This window comes from Pelodiscus sinensis, chromosome 5 (genome assembly GCF_049634645.1).
Source record: "Pelodiscus sinensis isolate JC-2024 chromosome 5, ASM4963464v1, whole genome shotgun sequence".
Classification (NCBI taxonomy): domain Eukaryota; kingdom Metazoa; phylum Chordata; order Testudines; family Trionychidae; genus Pelodiscus; species Pelodiscus sinensis.
Genome location: NC_134715.1, coordinates 12,869,629 through 12,890,204, shown reverse-complemented (window position 1 = coordinate 12,890,204; position 20,576 = coordinate 12,869,629). Strand labels below are relative to the sequence as shown.

Here is a 20,576-nt window from a genome sequence, read left to right as displayed (position 1 = left end):
AGATTTATTAGGGCATAAGCAGCATAAGCGTTTGTGGTTAAAACCCTCTTTGTCAGATGAGTTGGAGTGGAAATTTTGGTGAATGAGGCAGAAAAAGAAGGTGACATCTGGGTCTGAGCTTTGATAGCGAGCCCAAGCATCCTCCAGTGCCACAATGTTCACAGTGCTATTTTTTTAATTATATTGTGAGCGTGTCTGCTCAGGTTGGGAGGCTAGTTCTCAGCTGCAGTTTAGTTGTATCCACCTGTCTCCCAGGTGACGATGAGCTAGATCTGGGCTAAATGATGCAATGCACATGAAATAAAGAATGCACACACAAATCTAGACACAAATATGGGGCAACTGGATTAATAATACCCAGATCTGTGTCACTTCAGGATGGAAAGATGAGCTGAGACTTACTGCTTTGGTTGTGTTTAAGGATCAGTCACATTATTTCCCTACTGGAATAGCAATATAAAAGAAGACCCAGGATACTATATCCAAGCATACAAGAGACAATTCTAAGGGCTTTCTCCAGAGACAATCATGTTTTAACAACCTAGAGGAAGATAGATATTTTATAATTCATCTACTGTAATTTGTTAGGACTATTTTCTTTGACATTTTAGTTTAGAATAGTATACATTTAATCTTCGTTTTATTTTCATTACCTTAAAATTTAATGTTCAAATAAATGTATGCTAGGCCTTTCTGGTGCAGCTGTTGGAATTAATTGCATAATGTTTTTTTATCAGCATGCTCAGGATTGGTTGTCTGGACTGTTATATTTTGACTTTATAGAGGAATGCTTCCTTGAGCAGTTTGACTGTTTTGATAAATGCTACATGGAGCTGTTAAACATTTTGAAAAGGCTTTGTTAAAAGTTGTATTATCTAAGATTATTATGATTAAAGGGGTTTTGAGTGAAAAATAAGTTGCTCTACTTTCAGTGTGTTTCCATGGTGTGTTGGACAGTTTAGTTTATAGTCAGTTTTACTTTTTCCTCTTTAGAGCCTGTTAGTTAAGTCTTTCATGCAGCAATAGAAAGGAGGAAAATATGTACCTATTTTTAAAATATAAAAAATATGGTTGTAATGCAAAAGTTACAGGCGGGGGAGAGAGGAAGAGGAGAGTGAATAGGACTACAGTTTAGATATATCCAGAAGTCACTTCTGAAACTGTCTAGATTTCAAGCTCAGTGTCCCTTAAATATTGTGTGATAATAAATGGTTACAGTAACTGTTACTGTATTCCTATGTATATTTTAATAATCCAAAATGATGCTTTTAAATATGTATAATGATGGGGAAAAAACTGTTTCTTATTTGTGTCCTTGCAGAAAAAGAATGTTTATCCACCTGTGTTCAGAACATGCAGCAATCTGATGACCTTTCTCCCCTAGAAATAGTTGAGATGTTTGCTGGGCTTTCTTGCTTTCTCAAAGATTCCAGTGATGTATCACAAACACTGTTGGATGATTTTAGGATATGGCAAGGATATAACTTCCTCTGTGATCTCTTGCTCAGGTATGCAAATAATATATTTCTCAACAGTTTCTCTAACACGTGGAGAGTATATTAATATACATGTATGCATTTTTAGGATCTAACAGAATGCAGCAAGGATATTGGAAATAAGGTTATTCCGTATTGGGATAACAATCCTAACACTATGATGGGTGAATGTCAGAGTGTACTACAGAACTTTTAGTGCTGCAGCAGTGTCTGTATGGGATGTTACTGCACAGCAAGCTACAGTGATACAGAGTTGCACTGGTTTGGCACACACTAACATCCCATGTAGACTAGCTCTCAATTTTAAGATGTTATTCCGGTATCCTGTTCTATATTTTACATTCCACTTACTCCACAATGAATATATGTGATAGTACCTTCCATGACAGAAAACTTTCATAGCTGAGTGCTGTTGTAACGGTGTTGTTACTGAAACTTCACCCTCTTTTTACCAAATAAACTACAATAAATTTCTAGTACATTAGAACTCAAATTGTCTTCATGGACAAAACACAATCCATTTGCTCAGTAAGAAATTTTAAAAATCTATAATAGCTCAGCCTCCATTGCCAAGGTATTCATAGTTCTGAGGTTCTACAGTATTTTGTGATTATTTTTAGGATAAATTGTAATTTTCATCCTAAAGCTTCTTCTATTCTTAGGCTCCTAATTATGCTGAATTTTTTCCACTTTATAAAGATTATTTTTTACAGTAATTGAATATAATAAAATATATGTGTGTACTAACATTGTTAGTGTTATTTATTATATTCTCAGTATCGTAATACTTTTAAAGAACTACATTTCAGAGCTTTCCTTCTAACTATAATTACAAAGTTTTGCATGTAATGTGGCTGTCTTTGAAGTACTCCTTTTATGTATTTACTCTGTGTCTTAGTCCCTCATTTGTAAAATGATAAAACTTTCTTTCTTTCCTTTCTTGCCCCCTCCTCCCCTTGACTTGTCTGGTTAGTATTTTTTTGTGTCAGGGATAATTTTTTACTGTGTATTTAGCATGTTCAGACCCGATCTCAGTCAGATTCTCCAAATATTACCATAATACAAATAATAATGTTTAAGCAATTGAATATTATAACATTTAAAATAAACTTTAAAATATGGAAATGTAGTGTACCCTAGTCTTTGGCTTCAGAATTCTAGGTCACTAATCTGTTCTTCTTAAATTAGCATCTCTCCTTAATTTTTTTAAAAACGCAAAACTAACTAATTAAAAGGAACCACAGATTAGTTTGAGTAAATGGTTCATGTTAAGTGACTATGTGCTATTGTATGGTATGTTTAGATTAGAACAGGCAAAAGAGGCAGAATCGAAGGATGCTTTGAAGGATTTGGTTAATCTGATAACTTCCCTGACAACATATGGTGTCAATGAATTAAAACCAGCTGGTGTTACCACTGGAGCACCTTTTCTGTTGCCTGGATTTGCGGTCCCACAACCTGCAGGCAAAGGTGAGTTTACTGTTTGTATCACGCAGTGCAGAAGTTTTACTGTGGGGAGAAATTTCTGGTAGAAAACAAGCCATTCACAGTTCATGTGTATCTGCTTTTTCCCCCTTGACATCAGCACTTAAATAGTTAACAATATTGAAGGTATTTTCCTTCATGCCTAGTGTCCAGATGAAAATAAGGGAGACAGTTTTTTCTCTTTTAGTTCAAAATGCTGATTCACTCCTGTGCAAAGTACAAATTAAATAGGTCCTCCATGCATGACTTTTTAGTTATGACTGGCATTCTTCATTATGCTTATGATGTCATTGGGAGGTTGGGGGAGCTGCTGCATATCATTCCAAACTCAGTCTGCTTACAGTATTACAGACGATTGTTACGTGTTACAATTGTTTTCCATTATGGATCAAATATAGGGAATTTACTTATTTGAAAAGCATTTTCTCAACTATGACTTCTTCAGATTCTTAATCACTGAAATTGCATTCTGATCTTTATATTAATTTACCCTTTGATCAATACCCTTAAGTGTATCTACCTCTCCCCCAGCTTAGTGTCATCTGCAAACTTGCTGAGGGTGCAATCCATCTCCTCATCCAGGTCATTAATAAAGATATTGAACAAAACCGGTCCTAGAACCGAACCTTGGGGCACTCCGCTAGAAACCGACCGCCATTCTGACATCGAGCCGTTGATCACTACCTGCTGGGCCCGGCCTTCTAGCCATCTTTCTATCCATCTTACCGTCCATTTATCTAATCCACATTCCCTTAACTTGCTGGCAAGAATATTGTGGGAGAAGAAGAATATCTTCTGCTTTACTCTGTGTTGATTAGGCTTTACCTGTAGTATTGTGTCCAGTTCTAGGCATGACATTTCAAGAATGATGTAGAGAAATTGGAGACGGTCCAGAGAAGAGCAACAAAAATGATTAATGGTCTAGAAAACATGTCCTGTGAGGGAAGACTTAAAAAATTGGGCTTGTTTAGTTTGGAAAAGAGAAGACTGAGAGGGGACATGATAGCAGCTTTCAAGTACCAAAAAGGGTGTTACGAGGAGGAGGGAGAAAAATAGTTCTGCTTCACTTCAGATGATAGGACAAGAAACAATTGGCTAAAATTGAAGCAAGATACTTTAGGTGGGACATTAGAAAAAACTTCCTAACTGTCATGCTGGTTAAACACTAGAATAAATTGCCTGGAGGGATTGTGGAATCTCCATCATTGGAGATATTTAAGAGCAGGTTAGATAAATATCTTTCAGATATGATGTAGGTGGTGGTTGGCTCTGCTATGAGGGCGGAGGACTGGTTTTGATGACCTCTTGAGGTCCCTTCCAGTTATAATATTCTATGATTTTATGTGTTTGTGCTTTTTGAAATATTCATTTTAATATAATTTGTTTCTACTTATTGTGGGGAGGAGAACAAATTGTTTGCTGAATTCATACTTTTTCTTTAATATGGTCAAGCAAATGAACATAAAGAATTTTGGTTTTCCCCTTTGTTTCCTATTGTAGGTCATAGTGTGAGGAATATTCAAGCTTTCTCCGTCCTTCAAAATGCATTTTTGAAAGCAAAAACTAACTATCTTGCGCAAATTATTCTGGATGCCATTACAAATATTTACATAGCAGACAATGCCAACTACTTCATCCTGGAGTCACAACACACCTTGTCCCAATTTTTAGAGAAAATTTCCAAGCTTCCAGAAGTGCAGACCAAATACTTTGAGATGCTGGAGTTTGTTGTCTTTAGCTTGAATTATATTCCTTGTAAAGAACTGATTAGTGTCAGCATCCTCTTAAAATCCAGCGCCTCTTACCAATGTAGCATCATTGCAATGAAAACACTGCTCAAGTTCACTCGTCATGACTACATCTTTAAGGATGTCTTCAGGGAGGTGGGACTTCTGGAGGTGATGGTAAACCTTTTGCACAAATATGCAGCCCTTTTGAAAGATCCTACTCAGGCTCTGAATGATCAAGGTAGATTGTTTTCTTTGTTTTTTATTTACGATAAAGAAGACTAGATTTGGTTAGTAGGGACTAATTCTGGTTAGGGAAATGGGTAACCAGTTTAACATCACCTTTCTTGGTTAATTCTTACTGGTAACTGGTTAACTTGTGCTCCAGCTCAGCTGAACCCACTGCACCACACTGCTGGGTGAGGGTGGGGGACATACTCCAGTGCCCCCCCCCCCCCCGCCCGCCTGCACTGCAGTGGGTGGTTAACCAGTTAAACATATAGTTTAGCTGGTTAACATTTTTAGTGGGACTTCACATTTCTAGTTCTGGTTAATTGAGCCTTTGGGGTTCTTTTCTCAGCACTGGCAAAAAATCATGTGATTTTTGGAAGCTCACTTAAATTCTCTGTTTCAGTTTTCATATGTAAAATAATGACAATGTTTAATCCACCTTTTAGAAAGTGCTTTGAGGTCCTCTAAGGAATGATGCTGTGTAAATGCAAAATATTTTTAAAAAATATGTAGTAGCTGGAGTTTTCCACTTTCTTTACTTAATGTAACATGTTGTGGTTGTTCTAATAGAGAAAAAATGAGCAACTAGGCGATATCGACTGTATAACTATATATACTGTGTTGATTTTATATTGGCTTTCATCCCAGTTATCACAGTAGTTTACAGTGTGTCCCTAACATAGTAAAGTACTCTTGAAGCACTGACCTTTATTCTTTCATGAAGTCACAATGAGTCTCTTTTTCTCCATGTGAGTAAAAGTTAGTGTTTGAAGAACCCTTTCAAACTTTGTGGGGCTATCTTGCTACAAACACATAAACAAATCACTTTACCTATCTTGGGCACTGAACATCTCTCACCTATACTAAGTAACTGTTTAGAGTAAGTTGATTGTCTTCTGGCATAAACTATATTTTGCTTCTCTCCATTCAAACTATAATATGTCTAATGAATTTTGTGCATCTATTGCTTGTGGCATTTCAGCATAGCTTAATAAATCATTTAAAAATGCGTAAATCATAGTAAGTAACCAGCAAAACAGGCAGTCCCCGGGTTATGTACAAGATAGGGACTGTAGGTTTGTTCTTAAGTTGAATTTGTACGTAAGTCGGAACTGGCGTCCAGATTCAGCCACTGCTGAAACTGACCAGCGACTGACTACAGGAAGCCTGAGGCAGAGTTTCTCTGCCCCGGGCTTCCTGGAATCAGCCGCTGATCAGTTTCAACAGCAGCTGAATCTGGATGCCTGGGACAGAGCAGCTGAGGTGCTGCAGGGTTGGTCCAGTAGCGCCGAGGAGCGGCGCTGCGGGAACAACCGGCAGCGCCCCAGCTACTCTACCACAGGTGTCCGCGAGAAAAGCCTGGTCCGCTGGGGGGGGGGGGGCGGGCGCACTAGCTGCGCTCCCCCCCCCCCCCTTCAGCAGACCAGGGAGACGTGGGCAGCGGGACCGAGACACGCCGCGGTCCCGCTCCTGGGTCCTCCGCGGCTTTGCTCCGCGTCTCCCTGGTCTGCTGGGGGCCCCCCCCCCCAGCAGACCAGGGAGATGCGGAGCAAAGCCGCGGAGGACCCAGGAGCGGCGGGATCGCCCAGACGCGGTCCCGCTGCCCAGACCCCCCACCCCCAGCAGACCAGAGACACACGGAGCAGCTTTTCTCGCCCCGGCGGATGCAGGCAGCGGGACCGCGGCGCGTCTGGGCAGTCCCCGATGCCCGCGTCCTCCGGGGTGAGAAAAACCCTGTTCGTAAGTATGGATCCGACGTAAGTCAGATCCGCGTAACCCGGGGACTGCCTATAGTTCATAATCAAACTCTTGGTGAAAAAATATGCCTTGCAACATGTGGTAGACCTTTGCTAATGTAAATGATGGTTGAAGTCCAAGGTCTGGAGCTCTCACTGAAAAGCATTTCAGTTGTTAGGGGTGCCTATCTAGAGTTTGTCAACAAAATGATCAAATTGGCATTTGGATAGACACTAGAGCAGTATGCCTACTCTTCTGAAAGTACTGTGGGATCTTTAATAACCTCAAAAGCAGATAAGATGTCTCTTTGATCAAGTAAAACAGCACCTAAATACTGTGGTTGGTATTGGTTCAGCTCACATATTTGCTGGGATTTTTCTTGGAAGCTCTATGCAAGAACTGAACAGGACCAATGCTGTACACCTTGAAAAAGATATGGTGTTAACAGCAGGAAGTAGAATTTGAAACAATATAGTAGTGTGTACTGCGCAGTTGTCAACAGTCTTCTTAAATTACTGTTTTCATGTGTTGTTATAATTCACTTATAAAGCAAATTTCTGACAAACTTTATATATCATTTTATAAAAAATGATTAGGGTATTGTTTGTAAGCTAGAGAACAAATGATTTTTTTTAATTTTATTTTGTGCTTCAGATCACTTAGGTTACTGTCTTATTTAAAACATAAGGACTGGGAGAGGGTTTATTTGGTTATTGTAAACTGCTAATTCTTTTCTGTTTTAATAGATTTTTTTCAAGTTGAATAGATTTTTTTTTTTAAGTTCATGCTTGGAAGGAGATTGGAGAGTGCACTCTTTTCCTGCAGTAGAATGAGAGCATGATTCTTTAACATGGTGATAAAACTTTGTTTTGAACATGGTTAATGGTTTGTGTTGACCACAGCAGATTTTCAATGTTAGGGCTTGTCTACACAAACATTTAGTTTGTGGTAAGCTTGAGTGTGAATCTGCTGTACAGTAACCTAATGCTCACTGCCTAGGTAACCCCTACTGATGTATACTAACGGTTCATTAGGGCACTTGAATCTAATCTTATTTCATCAGCAGGCTCTATTCAGACAGTGTGCAACACGCTAGTGCAGGATAGATTTACATGCCATCTTGCTGTGAACTAAATATTTGTTTGGACAAGACTTGGGGAAAGTTAAGATGACTTAAGTAAAGTTGTGACATTAAAGCACATTTGAAGTCCTGTGTGGATTAAGCAAACTAAGGTAACTTTACCATGTCTTCAAGATATGTCCCAGTGGGTGCTCCACGTTAGGTTGGTCTGCCGAGCCATACATTGGAAATTTCAGAGCAGTGTTCCTGGGGCTGTGAATGCACGCGTCTGTGGCCATGCGCTTTTAGGTGGCAGACATCGCGCATGCATGATCTGACCCCCACTCCTCAGGTCCTTCTCTACCACCTCCAGCTGCAAACAGATCTTAGCAGTGCTCCCTAGCCTCTTAGCCTCTAGATACTTATTCCCTTCAAAACCAAGTTTTCTTTCCCAAAAAAAATCCCAAAACCTAGATTAGTATAAGTTTTTGTCCCAGGTAACCCCTTCCTGCAGTTACTAGCGTGTTTCAGCGTCATGCCTGGCTCACTGGGTTTTAAACACTGTTCCCCATGCAAAGAGCCTATCCTCATCTTACGTGGGCACTCACAATGCGTCCGCTGCCTCGGAAAGAAGCATGTCTCTCAGAAATGCCCTCATTATGCAAAGTTGAAATTGCAGATGTGAAAGGACAGAGACCTGTATCCCAAGCTATTTTTACTTGAGAATTCTCTCAGACCAGCTTCCGATCTGGACCGACAGCCCGAGGAACACAAAAAGCACAGAGCCAAAAAGCCCACCAGAAAGTGAGCTTCCTCTTTACCTCAGGGGGCTACAGTACTGAAATGGCCGTCTCCCTCACGGCTGGTGCCTAGAACAGCATCGGCACCACGTCTCAAAAAGTATAATGCTCTGGGCATCAAGGGAAGTGCTAGCACAGCTAACAAAGCCATGTGCGCGAAGCCACGCTCTGAGGCATCAGGCTTTCAAGTTGCCTGCCTCATCATTTGCAGCAGCACCCGGCACCAACACAATTTTGCCAGTGCAGCATAAGAGCGTGGTTCTTACTATATCACCTAGTGCCTCTGCCTCCACCACAGAGGTGCCTGTCACCTCTGCATCGAGGAATGATTTGGTGCCTCAAATAGCATCCAAGCTTCCCACTACGGCACCGTCAACACCAGCTGAGCACTACACTCAGCACAGAGACTTGCTAGTCTCATCTACCTTCAACTCGCCATTTTTAGACCTTGCTATGTTAACATAACATCATTTTCTCAAGATTCTCATCCAAACCTGAAGGTGATTTTTCTAAGGGTTTTTGTCCAGGAAATTCTCCTTAAACAGATCAGACTATCTACTCTTCCAGATCTGACTGTAAATTTGGGCACATGCCTCCATATTATGGCAATCCCTGAGTACCCTACCCATTTCAAACCTGCATTGGCAATATTGGGACAGATGGCAATCTTATCAGAAGCACCAACATGGCTGGAAACAATACAAAGTGCAATATTCCCCTCCAGAACAGACATAAGAAGGGTACCCACCCATGTATGATGAGGGTGCCTTTCTGGACCTAGATGAATTCACCCCAGTGGAGGGAGTGTCCGTAACTCCAACTCCCTCATATGATGATGCACGTTTCCAAGAATCAACACAAACTAACTGACCTATTGCGCTCTGTAACGCCATCTAAAATAGCACTGCCGATCAATCCAGCAATAATGGAATCAGCAAAGATGGTGTTGCAAACTCTGGCATCAATCTCTTCTACCACTAAGAGAACAGATAAAAAGTATTACGTTTCACCCAACGGATCTGAATTTCTTTTTACTCACCCAGTACCTAACTCTGTCATGGTGGAGTGTGCACAACAGAAAACCAAGCAGTGACCATTCTGGTCCACACCATCAGACCATGATAGCACTTGACTCATTTGAACGCAAAATATATTCCTCTTCCGCTTTACAATTTCGCATTTCTAACTATGCGGCTTTATTAAGCAAATATGACTAAAGAAATTATACCAAATTTAATGAGTTTATCTTAAATATTCCCGAGGCTAAAAGACAACAGTTCAAAGCATTGGTATCAGAGGGTCACACGATTACCAGAACAGCATTGCAAGCTGCATTAGATGCTGGTGACACGGCTGCACGATCCACAGCAACAGCAGTAGTCATGAGAAGAATTTCGTGGTTTAACTCCACTCCGTTCCCCAGACAGATCCTATCTACAGTAGATCTTCCTTTTAATAGTCACAAGCTGTTTTCAGCCAACACCAACAAAATTCTTCATTCTGTGAAGGATTCCAGAGTAATACTTCGCTCTTTAGGAATCCACAGCCAGGCACCTAGAGGAAGAAAATACAGGTATCAGCCCTATCTGAGACCCAATACCCTCCGAATAAAGGCAGAGGCAGAATTAAACGATGACGACCTTCCTCTACCAATTCTCAACAGTCGTAGCAGTCCAATAAGCAAATTTGAACAGCAGGTTGAGGGTTGTGAGAACCTCTCACCTATTCCAACGCCATCATCACAAGTGAACTTGTTCAATCATTGACTGTTACCCTTTCTTAAAAATTGGCAACATATAACTTCTATAATTGAGAGGGCTCTCTTATTCTCTTCATGTCTCTACACCCTTTTTATTCCCCTTCCCAGTCATTCTTCAGGGATCACTCTCTCGAGATCCTACTATCAACAACAGGAGAACACCTCTTGCACATAAGTGCGATTAAACCAGTCCCTGCACAATTTAGGGGCAAAGGATTTTACTCCCACTTCCTCCTGATGGAAAAAAGATCGGGAGGTTGGAGACTCATCTTGGACCTCTGGGCACTCAACAAATTTGTTCAGAAACAAAAATTTAAGATGGTAACTCTTGCCACTTATATTACCAGCATTGGAATAGGACAATTGGTTCTCGTCCCTCAACTTGCAAAATGCATACTTTTACATTTCCAGCCACCCTGCTCACAGACATTTTCTTCATTATGTTGTAGATCCTCAACACTGTCATTACAAAGTGCTTCCATTCGGACTCTCTACGGCCCTGAGGGTCTTTTCAAAGGTTCTGGCAGTTGTCGCAGCATATCTGAGAAAGCAAAGCATCATCATATTTCCTTACCTGAACAACTGCCTCCTCAAAGCTCGCTCACACAATGATTCCTGCCATTCACTGTCAATCGCAAGACACCTATCCAACACCTTGGCCTGCAATTAAACAAAGCCAAATCAACTCTGTCTTCTACACAAAAGATACAATTTATAGGCGCATACCTCGACACTGCATCCCTCCCTATGGACCATTTCAAAAAAATTCTGGCCTCGGTTAGGGAGGTGAACGACTAGCAAATGCTTATCGGATAGTTGGCAGGCTAGTCAACTAGTTGCTTCCTCCCCCCTTGCTGCCTCTATCAGAAAGAGGCAGCAAGAGCGGGGGGTGGGGGGAAGGAGGGAGAAAGAGAAGAGAGGGGCCTGACCCTGGGCTCCATGCGATGCTGCCACTTCGAAACGCTGTATGCGGCCTGGGGCCAGCTGGAGTGTCCCCATGCTGCATGCCACATTTTAAAGCAGCAGCGCAGCGTGGAGCCTGGGATCAGCTGGGGACTCCCCTCTGACCCCGGGCTCCACACAGCATTGGCCCTTTGAGCCCTAGGAGGTTGCTACACTTCAAAGGCCGAGGCACCCTATCGACTAATTTAATAGTCTCCAAATTGCATTGACTATTCAATTAGTCAATTACTCAAAATTTAACATCCCTAGCCTTGGTAAACACCTTACACTATAGCCACCACAGAACGGCACTCAAATGCCTTTTGCTGTTGAGGCATATGGCAGCATGCAATTTCATTTTCAACAATGCTTGCCTTCACATGAGATACTTACAGTGCAGGGTGGGACAGTTTTACAGGCCCAATATCGACCCATTATTCAAATCCCTAGTTCGTCTAACGATAGTAAAGAAATCCCTGCAGTGGTGATTGAGTCCACAGAACCTTTGTCCTAGTTCCATCCATCAGAACCATCCATCTCCATGACGACAGATGTGTGTCTTACAGGATGGGGCATCCACCTACAGCATCACATAGCCCAGTGTCTGTGGTCCAGCAGCGACAAGAACCTGAATCTAAACATCATGGAACTCCATGCAGTAAGGAATGCCTACGTGAAATTCCTCCCATTCATTGTCTACAGTCATGTCAGACTGTACATAGACAATGTTGCAGCACTGTTTTATATAAAGTATCAGGGCGGAGCCTGATGTCGAGCATTTTGCACAGAGGTCATAGCACTTTGGAACTGGTGCCTGAAATACAACATAAATATTACCGCGGTGCATCTTCTAGGCACCCTGAACACAACAGCAGATGCACTCAGCATCAAGATCGAACACGAGTGGCACAGGAATCCACACATATTGGCAAATGTTTTCCGACAGTGGGGGGTCAAGCTACCATATATAATTGCCACAATCCACCAAGAAATGTCACCTTTGCTGTTCCAGGGCGGGCATTGGCAAGGGATCAATGGGAGAGGCTTCCCTCATCAGCTGGTCATCCCACCTAATGTACGCGTTTCCTCTCATACCCCGTTTAACAGGGTAGTCCACAAGACAAGGACAGACAAAGCTTACCTAATACTTAGAGGCCCATCATGGCCATGTCAACCATGGTTCCCCTTTCTAATGGCGAGGTGAGTAACCTCCTTTTTTACAGATGGCTTTATGCATTTTCACTTCACACTTTAGGTTAATTTGTCTTAACTTTCCTGAGTGTTTCTATGTGAATATACTCTTCTTGTGGTTTAAAAGTTTATTAGAGGATAAAAGTTTGCTCGTGGAAGCCAAAGGGGGAGAGGAGAGGGGCAAAACTTTGTTCTTTAAACTTAAAAAAAAATCAGTTTTATTCTTTTCAGTTCAATGAACCTTTGAAATTATTTTCTAGGGGATTCAAGAAACAACAGTTCTTTTGAGGACCAAAAGCAACTAGCTTTATTGGTTATGGAGACCTTGACAGTACTACTACAAGGATCAAATACAAATGCAGGTAATTGGAGAAGTTACATCAATTATGACAATGGTGTACTCTGAAGTGCATACTTTTAAGACATGATTTAAAGGAGTGGTATTGAGTGATTGGGCTAAATGTAAGATTTCATCAAATATAATGCTTTTGACCTTGAAACACAACATATTAATAGCATGGCACTTTATTATTACATTCAGTTTCTATGGTTAAAGACTATTGATGGTCTTATCCCCGAGTCATGTATTAACTGTCATCTACTGCAGAAATTGAAAATATATTTTAATACGTCCTCATGGTTTTTTTTTAAATTTAATTTCCTGTTATATTTTTGTATATAATACAGTTAAAACAACATAATCAAAGGACTAACAATTCTGTCCATTTAGTTATAGGCAGGGCTCAACAAACCGCTGAATCTACTCACCCGTGGCGAGTAGATTTCAGCCGGTCGCTCCGTGTACCCCATTCACCGGCGCTTCGCGCATGCTCAGTGCCGGTCTGGTGCATGCGCAGTGCAGGTTGGTCCCGGGCTGCTGCCCCCTCGGGGCTGTGGAACCAACCCTGCAGCACCCCATCTGCTCTGTCCCAGGCGTCCCTAAGAGCAGCTGGGGTGCTACCGGGTTGCTCCCGTAGCGCCGCCCCTCAGCGCTGAGGGACCAACCCTGCAGCATCCCAGCTGATCTGCCCCAGGCGTCCCCGATTCAGCCGCTGCTGAAACTGACCAGCAGCAGCTGAATCGGGGATCCCTGGGGCAGAGCCGGACTATTGGAAGGGGGGTTATGAGGGGTCTGGGGTGGCATCCCCTCCACCCTACCCCAAACCCCTCAAAGTCCCCCTTCTGATAGTCCGGCATATCTGATAATCCGGCACCCCTTGGGTCCTAAAGGTGCTGGATTATCGGAAGTTTACTGTACTTATTTTTGTGTTACAGTAAAATCCAGAAGCCTAATTAGAGTTGGAGCCCTATTGTGTTATGCACTATACATGCATATTTTTATGGCAATCCCTACTATTCACAGTTTATCCTCTCTATGGTTGTGTGTCAGAGGAAAAAATGTGGATCCATCCCACCGCTCTTTGGACTGTAACATGAAAGTCGTGAATAACCAGTATTCTATAAGAGTGACGTGGAAATTCTTAGAGCTAGGCTATAAAATTACTCCAATAGTAATTTTTAATATAAAATAATTCAGGGGAGGATATCATTAGAATTCTAGCTTAACTATGATCACCTCATGTTCATATAAAAACTATTGTAAACTTCCATGTGATTGTTGAAAATGGTCACCGAATCTCTGCTGGTGAAGAATGAAGCATTTTATGTTCACTTATACTCTGAAAGTGTGCTTCAAATATTTGAGGTTTTGGCACAGTATTTTAGGAACACCATCTGTTTTTCTTACCCTTTTTTCCCTTTATTCCCTTTATAGGTATTTTCAGGGAGTTTGGTGGTGCAAGATGTGTACACAATATAGTGAAATATCCGCAATGCCGACAGCATGCACTGATGATTATCCAGCAGTTGGTGTTATCACCTAGTGGAGATGATGACATGGGCACTTTATTAGGGTTGATGCATTCAGCTCCACCTACAGAACTACAACTGAAGACAGATATATTACGGGTAAGTACAATAAAATTTAATACTCTCCTCTCCTAAACTACTTACAAAATTGTCATTTTAAAAATTTAAAATATATAATCTAGAACGACTTTTTTTTATTCATGATGGTATTCAGATACTGAAAGCAGTTTAATGGCATCGGAATTAAAATCATATGCAAATTAGGTCTCCTGTTTTTAAACAATGAGTTGTTTCACAACTGACAAAAATGAGTCTCCATATGTATTAGCAATGTAAAATCCTGATTAATCAGTTTAACATTTAATTGATTAACAGACTAAGGAGGATCCCTGCCAATTGCAGGAGGAACCCAGGTCTGGGGCTGGCAGGCTTTGGACAGGGGACTGTATGTATTACAGTTATTATTATTACATGTAATAATTACTGGTAGATAGGAAATGAAATTCTAAAAGCCGTGTCTTTCCATCTGGCTTCAAGAAATTATTTAGGTATAATTAAAAAAAACAATATACAATACTCCCTCACATACACAAATTGAAGCATATTTTTAACGCCATCACTGAATTTTTTCCTGGAAAGATCAAATTTTTGTAAATGTAGCCAGAATATTAATAAATGAAAAATATATCATGGGATCTGGGCCAAAACCAGATCATGGAGAACAAACCACCACTTTTTAAGCTGGAGCCTCCAATCCATTGTTTATCCAGTGAAAGCTAATGGGCTGCTCCAGTTGGTTTATTTAATGGCTCTGCAGCCACAGAGCCTTGTGACTCCATTGGCTATGGCTCGCTAACGGTGAACTGCAGCCAGTGGGAGACATGAGGCTCCATGGCTGTGGAGCCATTAAGTAAACAAACCGAAGTGGCCCGTTAGCAGCTTTTTCAAAGTGGTCCTGCAGCCCACTTTGAGAAACACTGCTCCAATCTCAGCATGACCTGTGTAGGATTTCAGATTAGAAAGTGAGAATATAGGAAAGCCACGTCTCTTGGCTGTCCATAGGAAGAAGAAAAATCTGCTACTTTTGTAATTGCTTTTTTAAACCTTTAAGTATGTAGTTTTTCACCCTTTGTATCCTTAAATTAATCTTTCAGCCCTCAGGTGGGAGACAAATGTAAGGTCTGGGTGGGCCAACAGTCCCTCAGACCCTTTTTAGCACCTGTTACAATACAGTGGGTAAGGACAATAATATGGTTATATAATTGACAGCATACTGTCATCAACTTTGTACATACATTTTTAGTGGGAGTCACATGGGGAACTCTAAGGTAAAATACTGTTACTATCACTTGTCAAGTCATAGCCTGATCTTTTATTTAAGTATAAAAGCAGTGTTTGGTAACCATTTAGGGTTTTTTTACTTCCAGATATATAAATTACAATTCCTTAATGTGAAAGGTTGTATCTCTACATACCAATGCCTTATACTTTATATACCTGGATCTTACTATTAAAGTCCTGGACTGGTATTCTTGGTCCAATTGCTGACTCGGCCTCAAGGTTTTGGTGTGATCTTGGCTCTTAGTTTCCCATCAATAAAAGGGGATAATGCTTGTTCTTTTCTACTCTTTGTCTATCTTCTCTACTTAGTTGGTAAGCTCATTGATGCAGGAATTTATTTTGTGTTTTCCTGTGTGTAAAATGCCAAATCCTTTGGGGGCCTTTATACAGTACCATAATACAAATAAATCGTTGTACATATCAAACAAAGAATGTTCATAGTTTGCTATAAGGCATTTAATAACTATGCTTTTTTTTCAATATCCATAGGCCTTGCTCTCAGTACTAAGAGAGAGTCATCGCACAAGAACTGTTTTTAGAAAAGTCGGTGGATTTGTGTATGTTACATCTTTACTTGTTGCTATGGAAAGATCCTTGTGCTCGCTACCTAAAAATGGCTGGGAGAAAGTAAATCAGAATCAAGTGTTTGAACTGCTTCACACTGTGTTCTGCACATTGACTGCAGCAATGCGCTATGAGCCAGCCAACTCTCATTTCTTCAAAACAGAGATCCAGTACGAAAAGTTGGCAGATGCTGTTCGATTGCTTGGCTGTTTCTCAGACTCAAGAAAAATAAGTCCCTTCAATGTCTTCCCCTCAAATACACAACCATTTCAAAGACTACTGGAGGATGACCTAATCTCCATGGACTCTGTGGCACCCACACTAAGGCATTGCAGTAAACTTTTTATCTATCTCTACAAAGTAGCCACCGATTCTTTTGATAGGTATGTTGTGTTTTCCCTAACAAGTCGTTTTAGAAATTTGTTACTTACAAGGTTTGATGCTTCCTCCTGTTTTTTTCATCTATAAAGAGGAGCAAGGCATTTTCCTCTACACAGATACAAACTTTTCTTATTGCCAGGGCTCGACAACCCGGAAGAGCCGTGTTCCGGCCATCTGCGGATGCGCAGAATGCCGGACAGCATGGCTGGTGAGCAGGGCTCGCCGTGGCTCGGTGAGCCCTGCTTATTGCCATTTTCAAGAATGGGCAATGTGACCACTAAAGTTGAATATTTTCAGACATGACATCAAGTAAGAGAAAGACATTTAGTTTAAAACCATTTGATGGGTTTAAACTGTCAATAGGGTCATCTCCTTCTCCAGTATTTTTTATTATCTATTTTTGTCGATAGTACCATAAAATTCAAAATATATTACTTTGCTGTACACGCCAACTTCTGACTATCATAAAGATGGGACATGCTAAAACAAGTAATTTGATTGTTATATGACACATTTACTTTGCACAGTGGGGATGTGAACCTTGTAATTGACATTTAGCTATTAAAAATTAATTTAGAATTGGAGATCATGAAGGCCAATAACATCTTGAGATTTTACAGACCTATATAGTATACCTCTTAATGGTCCCTTACAAAGTAACCCTTATTTCTGATGGTAGTTCTTCTCACTTTTTTAAAACTAATAGTGCAGCGATGATTTAAGCGTCATTGCTTAAATCTCCAACATTGCTATCCAAAATTTTCAAAAATAGGTTACTCACAGGTTCCTAGTAATATTTAGGCAGCTAGATAAAATTTGATGAAAATGCTAAGCATTTGGCAGCTTCTGATGAAGTCAATAGGAAGCTTCAGAGTGCTCAGATTTTCTTAACTCAGATCTTTGTTTAGGCACCTGAAGTGCTCTAAGTGCATAATTTTAAGCTCTAATTTTTGAAAATTTTGTGTATTACCTTTAATGTTGTAAGAGAACAAATCTGTCTCCCTTTATTTTGAAGTTAGCATAAAAATTACTTAGACTTAAAAACAATTTGAAACATTTTTTATTTAACCAGTTGGTGCTGCATACAATATATACTGTAATACTGGCGTGTCATAGAATCTGATTAATCAAGGATGGATAACTCCATCTCTGATATCATTGTCATTCCTTTCCAATTACCTTTTCTTTTTAATCGACACTTCTTTTTCTTTCTTCCTTAAACCATGTGATGGTCACGTGTTCACAGAATTTATTTTCAGAATATTATTTTAATTCTATGTAACTCAAGTTAATCAAACTTCGTATTTCCTTTTGTCATTTCCTGCTCTACTTCTGCTTTCAGGTTTTTTTAATATTCTTGTTTGACTGTGTACTTCAGCTGAGTAATGAGCAAAATAATTCCCTTCTTATTATAGTGTGGTTCTATAAAATGCTTTGCACGTCTGTTTGTATTACCTCATTCATGCATGTTCCTCAGTGGCCTTTCTTGTTGTCCTTGCTTATTCTGGAGGATGGGTCCAAATGTTTTTATTGGTTGGTGGTATTGTAAAACTAACAAGCTTCTGGCCTCTCCTTTTCTTTTCTAACCTTTCTATCCCACCCCTGTCTGTTTTGTCTGTAGTCGTGCAGAACAGATCCCTCCTTGCCTGACAAATGAGACTTCTCTCCCCTCTCCTTGGGGTACACCAGCTTTGTCCAGGAAAAGGTACTGATCCTTTAAGAGCAGTTGATCTCTCTTCTGGTTTCTCCTGTCACTTTTCTTGTTGTTGTTTTTTTCTCAAACTGCTTTTTGTTGTGGTGTGTGTACTCTCTATCTGTCTTTGTTCTTTGAGGGAAACAATTTGTCTAGTTGTCAAAGAATTAGCTGGCTAGTTGGTGAACAGTTGGCACTCACTTGTGCCTCACATAACATACATTTACAGTTATGTTTAAAAATTGCTTTTAATACATTATTTTAAATTACATGGGATCAGACACAGGAAAGACTTACATACTGAAAGCAGTTAATTTGCACCTCTTCAATACAAATAAAATCTAGGCAGTACAGACACAGATTTCAGAGATCAATTCCAAGAAAAATGCATTAGTAGATAATAAAAAAACCCTAATGAATTTCTCAGGAAATATATTTTTAATTTGTTATCAAGAAACTGAGTACTATGTGACTTTTCTATTACCTACAATTACTGCCTAATGAAAATAATAAACCTTTCTGAACATGTACTACTGACAACTTTGGAGCCCTGTGAAGGTTAAATCTCCTAAATTTCTGTGATTGTCAGTTTCGGAAATCCTTCTCTGTTTTATCCGCTATTTCTTTATCAATACAGTACTTTTATTTGAAGTATTTAGCAATGAAATAATGAGCAATTCTGCATTTTAAACTGTCTTTTGCAATATTTGCCGTAAAGGAGATTACCACAGAAATCCATTTTTATACCTTGCTAAGTGAAATAACATGCTGACTTATTAGTATTCTTCTCTGATGGACTTGGAAAGGACTTTCCATCAAATAACGCAGTAGCTCTGAAAAAGGGGTTTGCTTCTAGATGGTGCTTGGACCTGCCATGAGGGCAGGAGACTGGACATGATGACTTGTCAAGGCCCCCTCCAGTTCTAATATTCCACGATTCTATGATTCTATAAAATAATCTAGTACTGCTCAGACTGTCATTTATTTTCCGATATTAAGGCATTTAAGAGCAAACTCAGCTGTTAATGAAGAGGGAAATGTTTGCTGCCAGATTTGTTTCTCTCTCACAAGTTGAAAGAAAGACCTTTCCTGTGGGACCTTCCAGTTTTTTGCCCTAACATTGATGTATTCTGCTACAGATTGTACTTTTTCCTATTGCATCGTTCTGTTCCTTTAGATGTAAATGGCATTATTTGCCCATATAAACTGAATTTTTAAATACACATTTATGCAAAAAACACAATCTTGTCAGGAGAATGCATTTGATGTCTTCCAAACACAAACCCTTATGGGCAGCTGATGCTAGAGGATAATGACTGTGGCTGGAACAAAGATTTAATTTTTTAAAATATGTTAAACCTTTTAAGTCTTCCCAAAATGAAAATGCAGTAGTCCTTTGGATAGTGCATTGTACAAGACTCCATAATGATCAGTTTATATTTTTTTTAAAAATAGAAGCATCAGGATAGGATGCTCAGTCTATCAGATTGTTTAGTTTGGCAGTTAATATTGAAGATACTTCTTAAGAGGAACTGAACACATTTTCTATAGAAATTGATTTGTACACAAATTTTGCCTTTCTGTTGTTGAATATATTCTGTCTAATGAGTTTAAGAAAAGATTCACAAAGTAGTAATATAATCTTGGATAACAATTTATATAAAAACATAGGTATAAATAATTAAAGGCAAAGTTTTTCAAAGTCTATTTAGGCATCTGCCCAATTTTTCCAAGCATCTCACTCTTGCTGACAAGTAGTAGTTCACTATTTTTTAAATCAAGTTCCTTATTTAGGAACCTAAGTTTAGATGTGTTTTTGTTGAACATTTCCGCCAAAATGATCTCCCAAAAGCTGTATTCTCTCTCCACTTTACATTTTCTTGTTTCCTCCACTGATCTCCCATCTGCCATAGTCTGTAATTCAGCTATCTAATTTAGATAATGTTTTACCTCCTAAATTAACAAAGTAATAAGCACAGAGTATGGTGTTACATGAACAAAAGAAAATGTATTATTTGTAATCTGTGTGCAAAAATATCCAAAAGTTCTGTGTATATACAGGTTTTAAGCTGTCTCATAATTACATACACAAACATTCAGTGCACTTATTTTCAGTCTTTTGTTTACCTAAAAGATGTTGCCACCTAAATATTATTGTTTGTATAAACAGAAAATAGGGTTGCCAGGTGTCCAGTTTTCTATGGGACAGTCCGGTATTTGTGCCCTCTGTCCGGTAGAAAAATTCAGAAAATACCGGACATGTGCAATGTCCGGTATTTTCTGAATTTCTGACTGGGCGC

At 39.8% G+C, this 20,576-nt stretch overlaps 1 protein-coding gene across 9 annotated transcripts in view; it reads left to right on the top strand.

The window, feature by feature from the left end:
• WDFY3 (WD repeat and FYVE domain containing 3) overlaps positions 1-20,576 on the top strand; it is a 372,301-nt gene that overhangs the window by 178,376 nt on the left and 173,349 nt on the right. For 8 of the 9 annotated variants that reach the window (XM_075929522.1, XM_075929521.1, XM_075929523.1 and 5 more), the window contains 7 exons: positions 1,322-1,508; positions 2,800-2,966; positions 4,482-4,949; positions 12,689-12,790; positions 14,203-14,396; positions 16,128-16,585; positions 18,205-18,288. In XM_075929522.1, coding sequence (XP_075785637.1) covers positions 1,322-1,508; positions 2,800-2,966; positions 4,482-4,949; positions 12,689-12,790; positions 14,203-14,396; positions 16,128-16,585; positions 18,205-18,288 — 1,660 coding nt within the window. The remainder of the gene's footprint in view (positions 1-1,321; positions 1,509-2,799; positions 2,967-4,481; positions 4,950-12,688; positions 12,791-14,202; positions 14,397-16,127; positions 16,586-18,204; positions 18,289-20,576) is intronic. The other variant, XM_075929527.1, reaches the window with a different exon arrangement.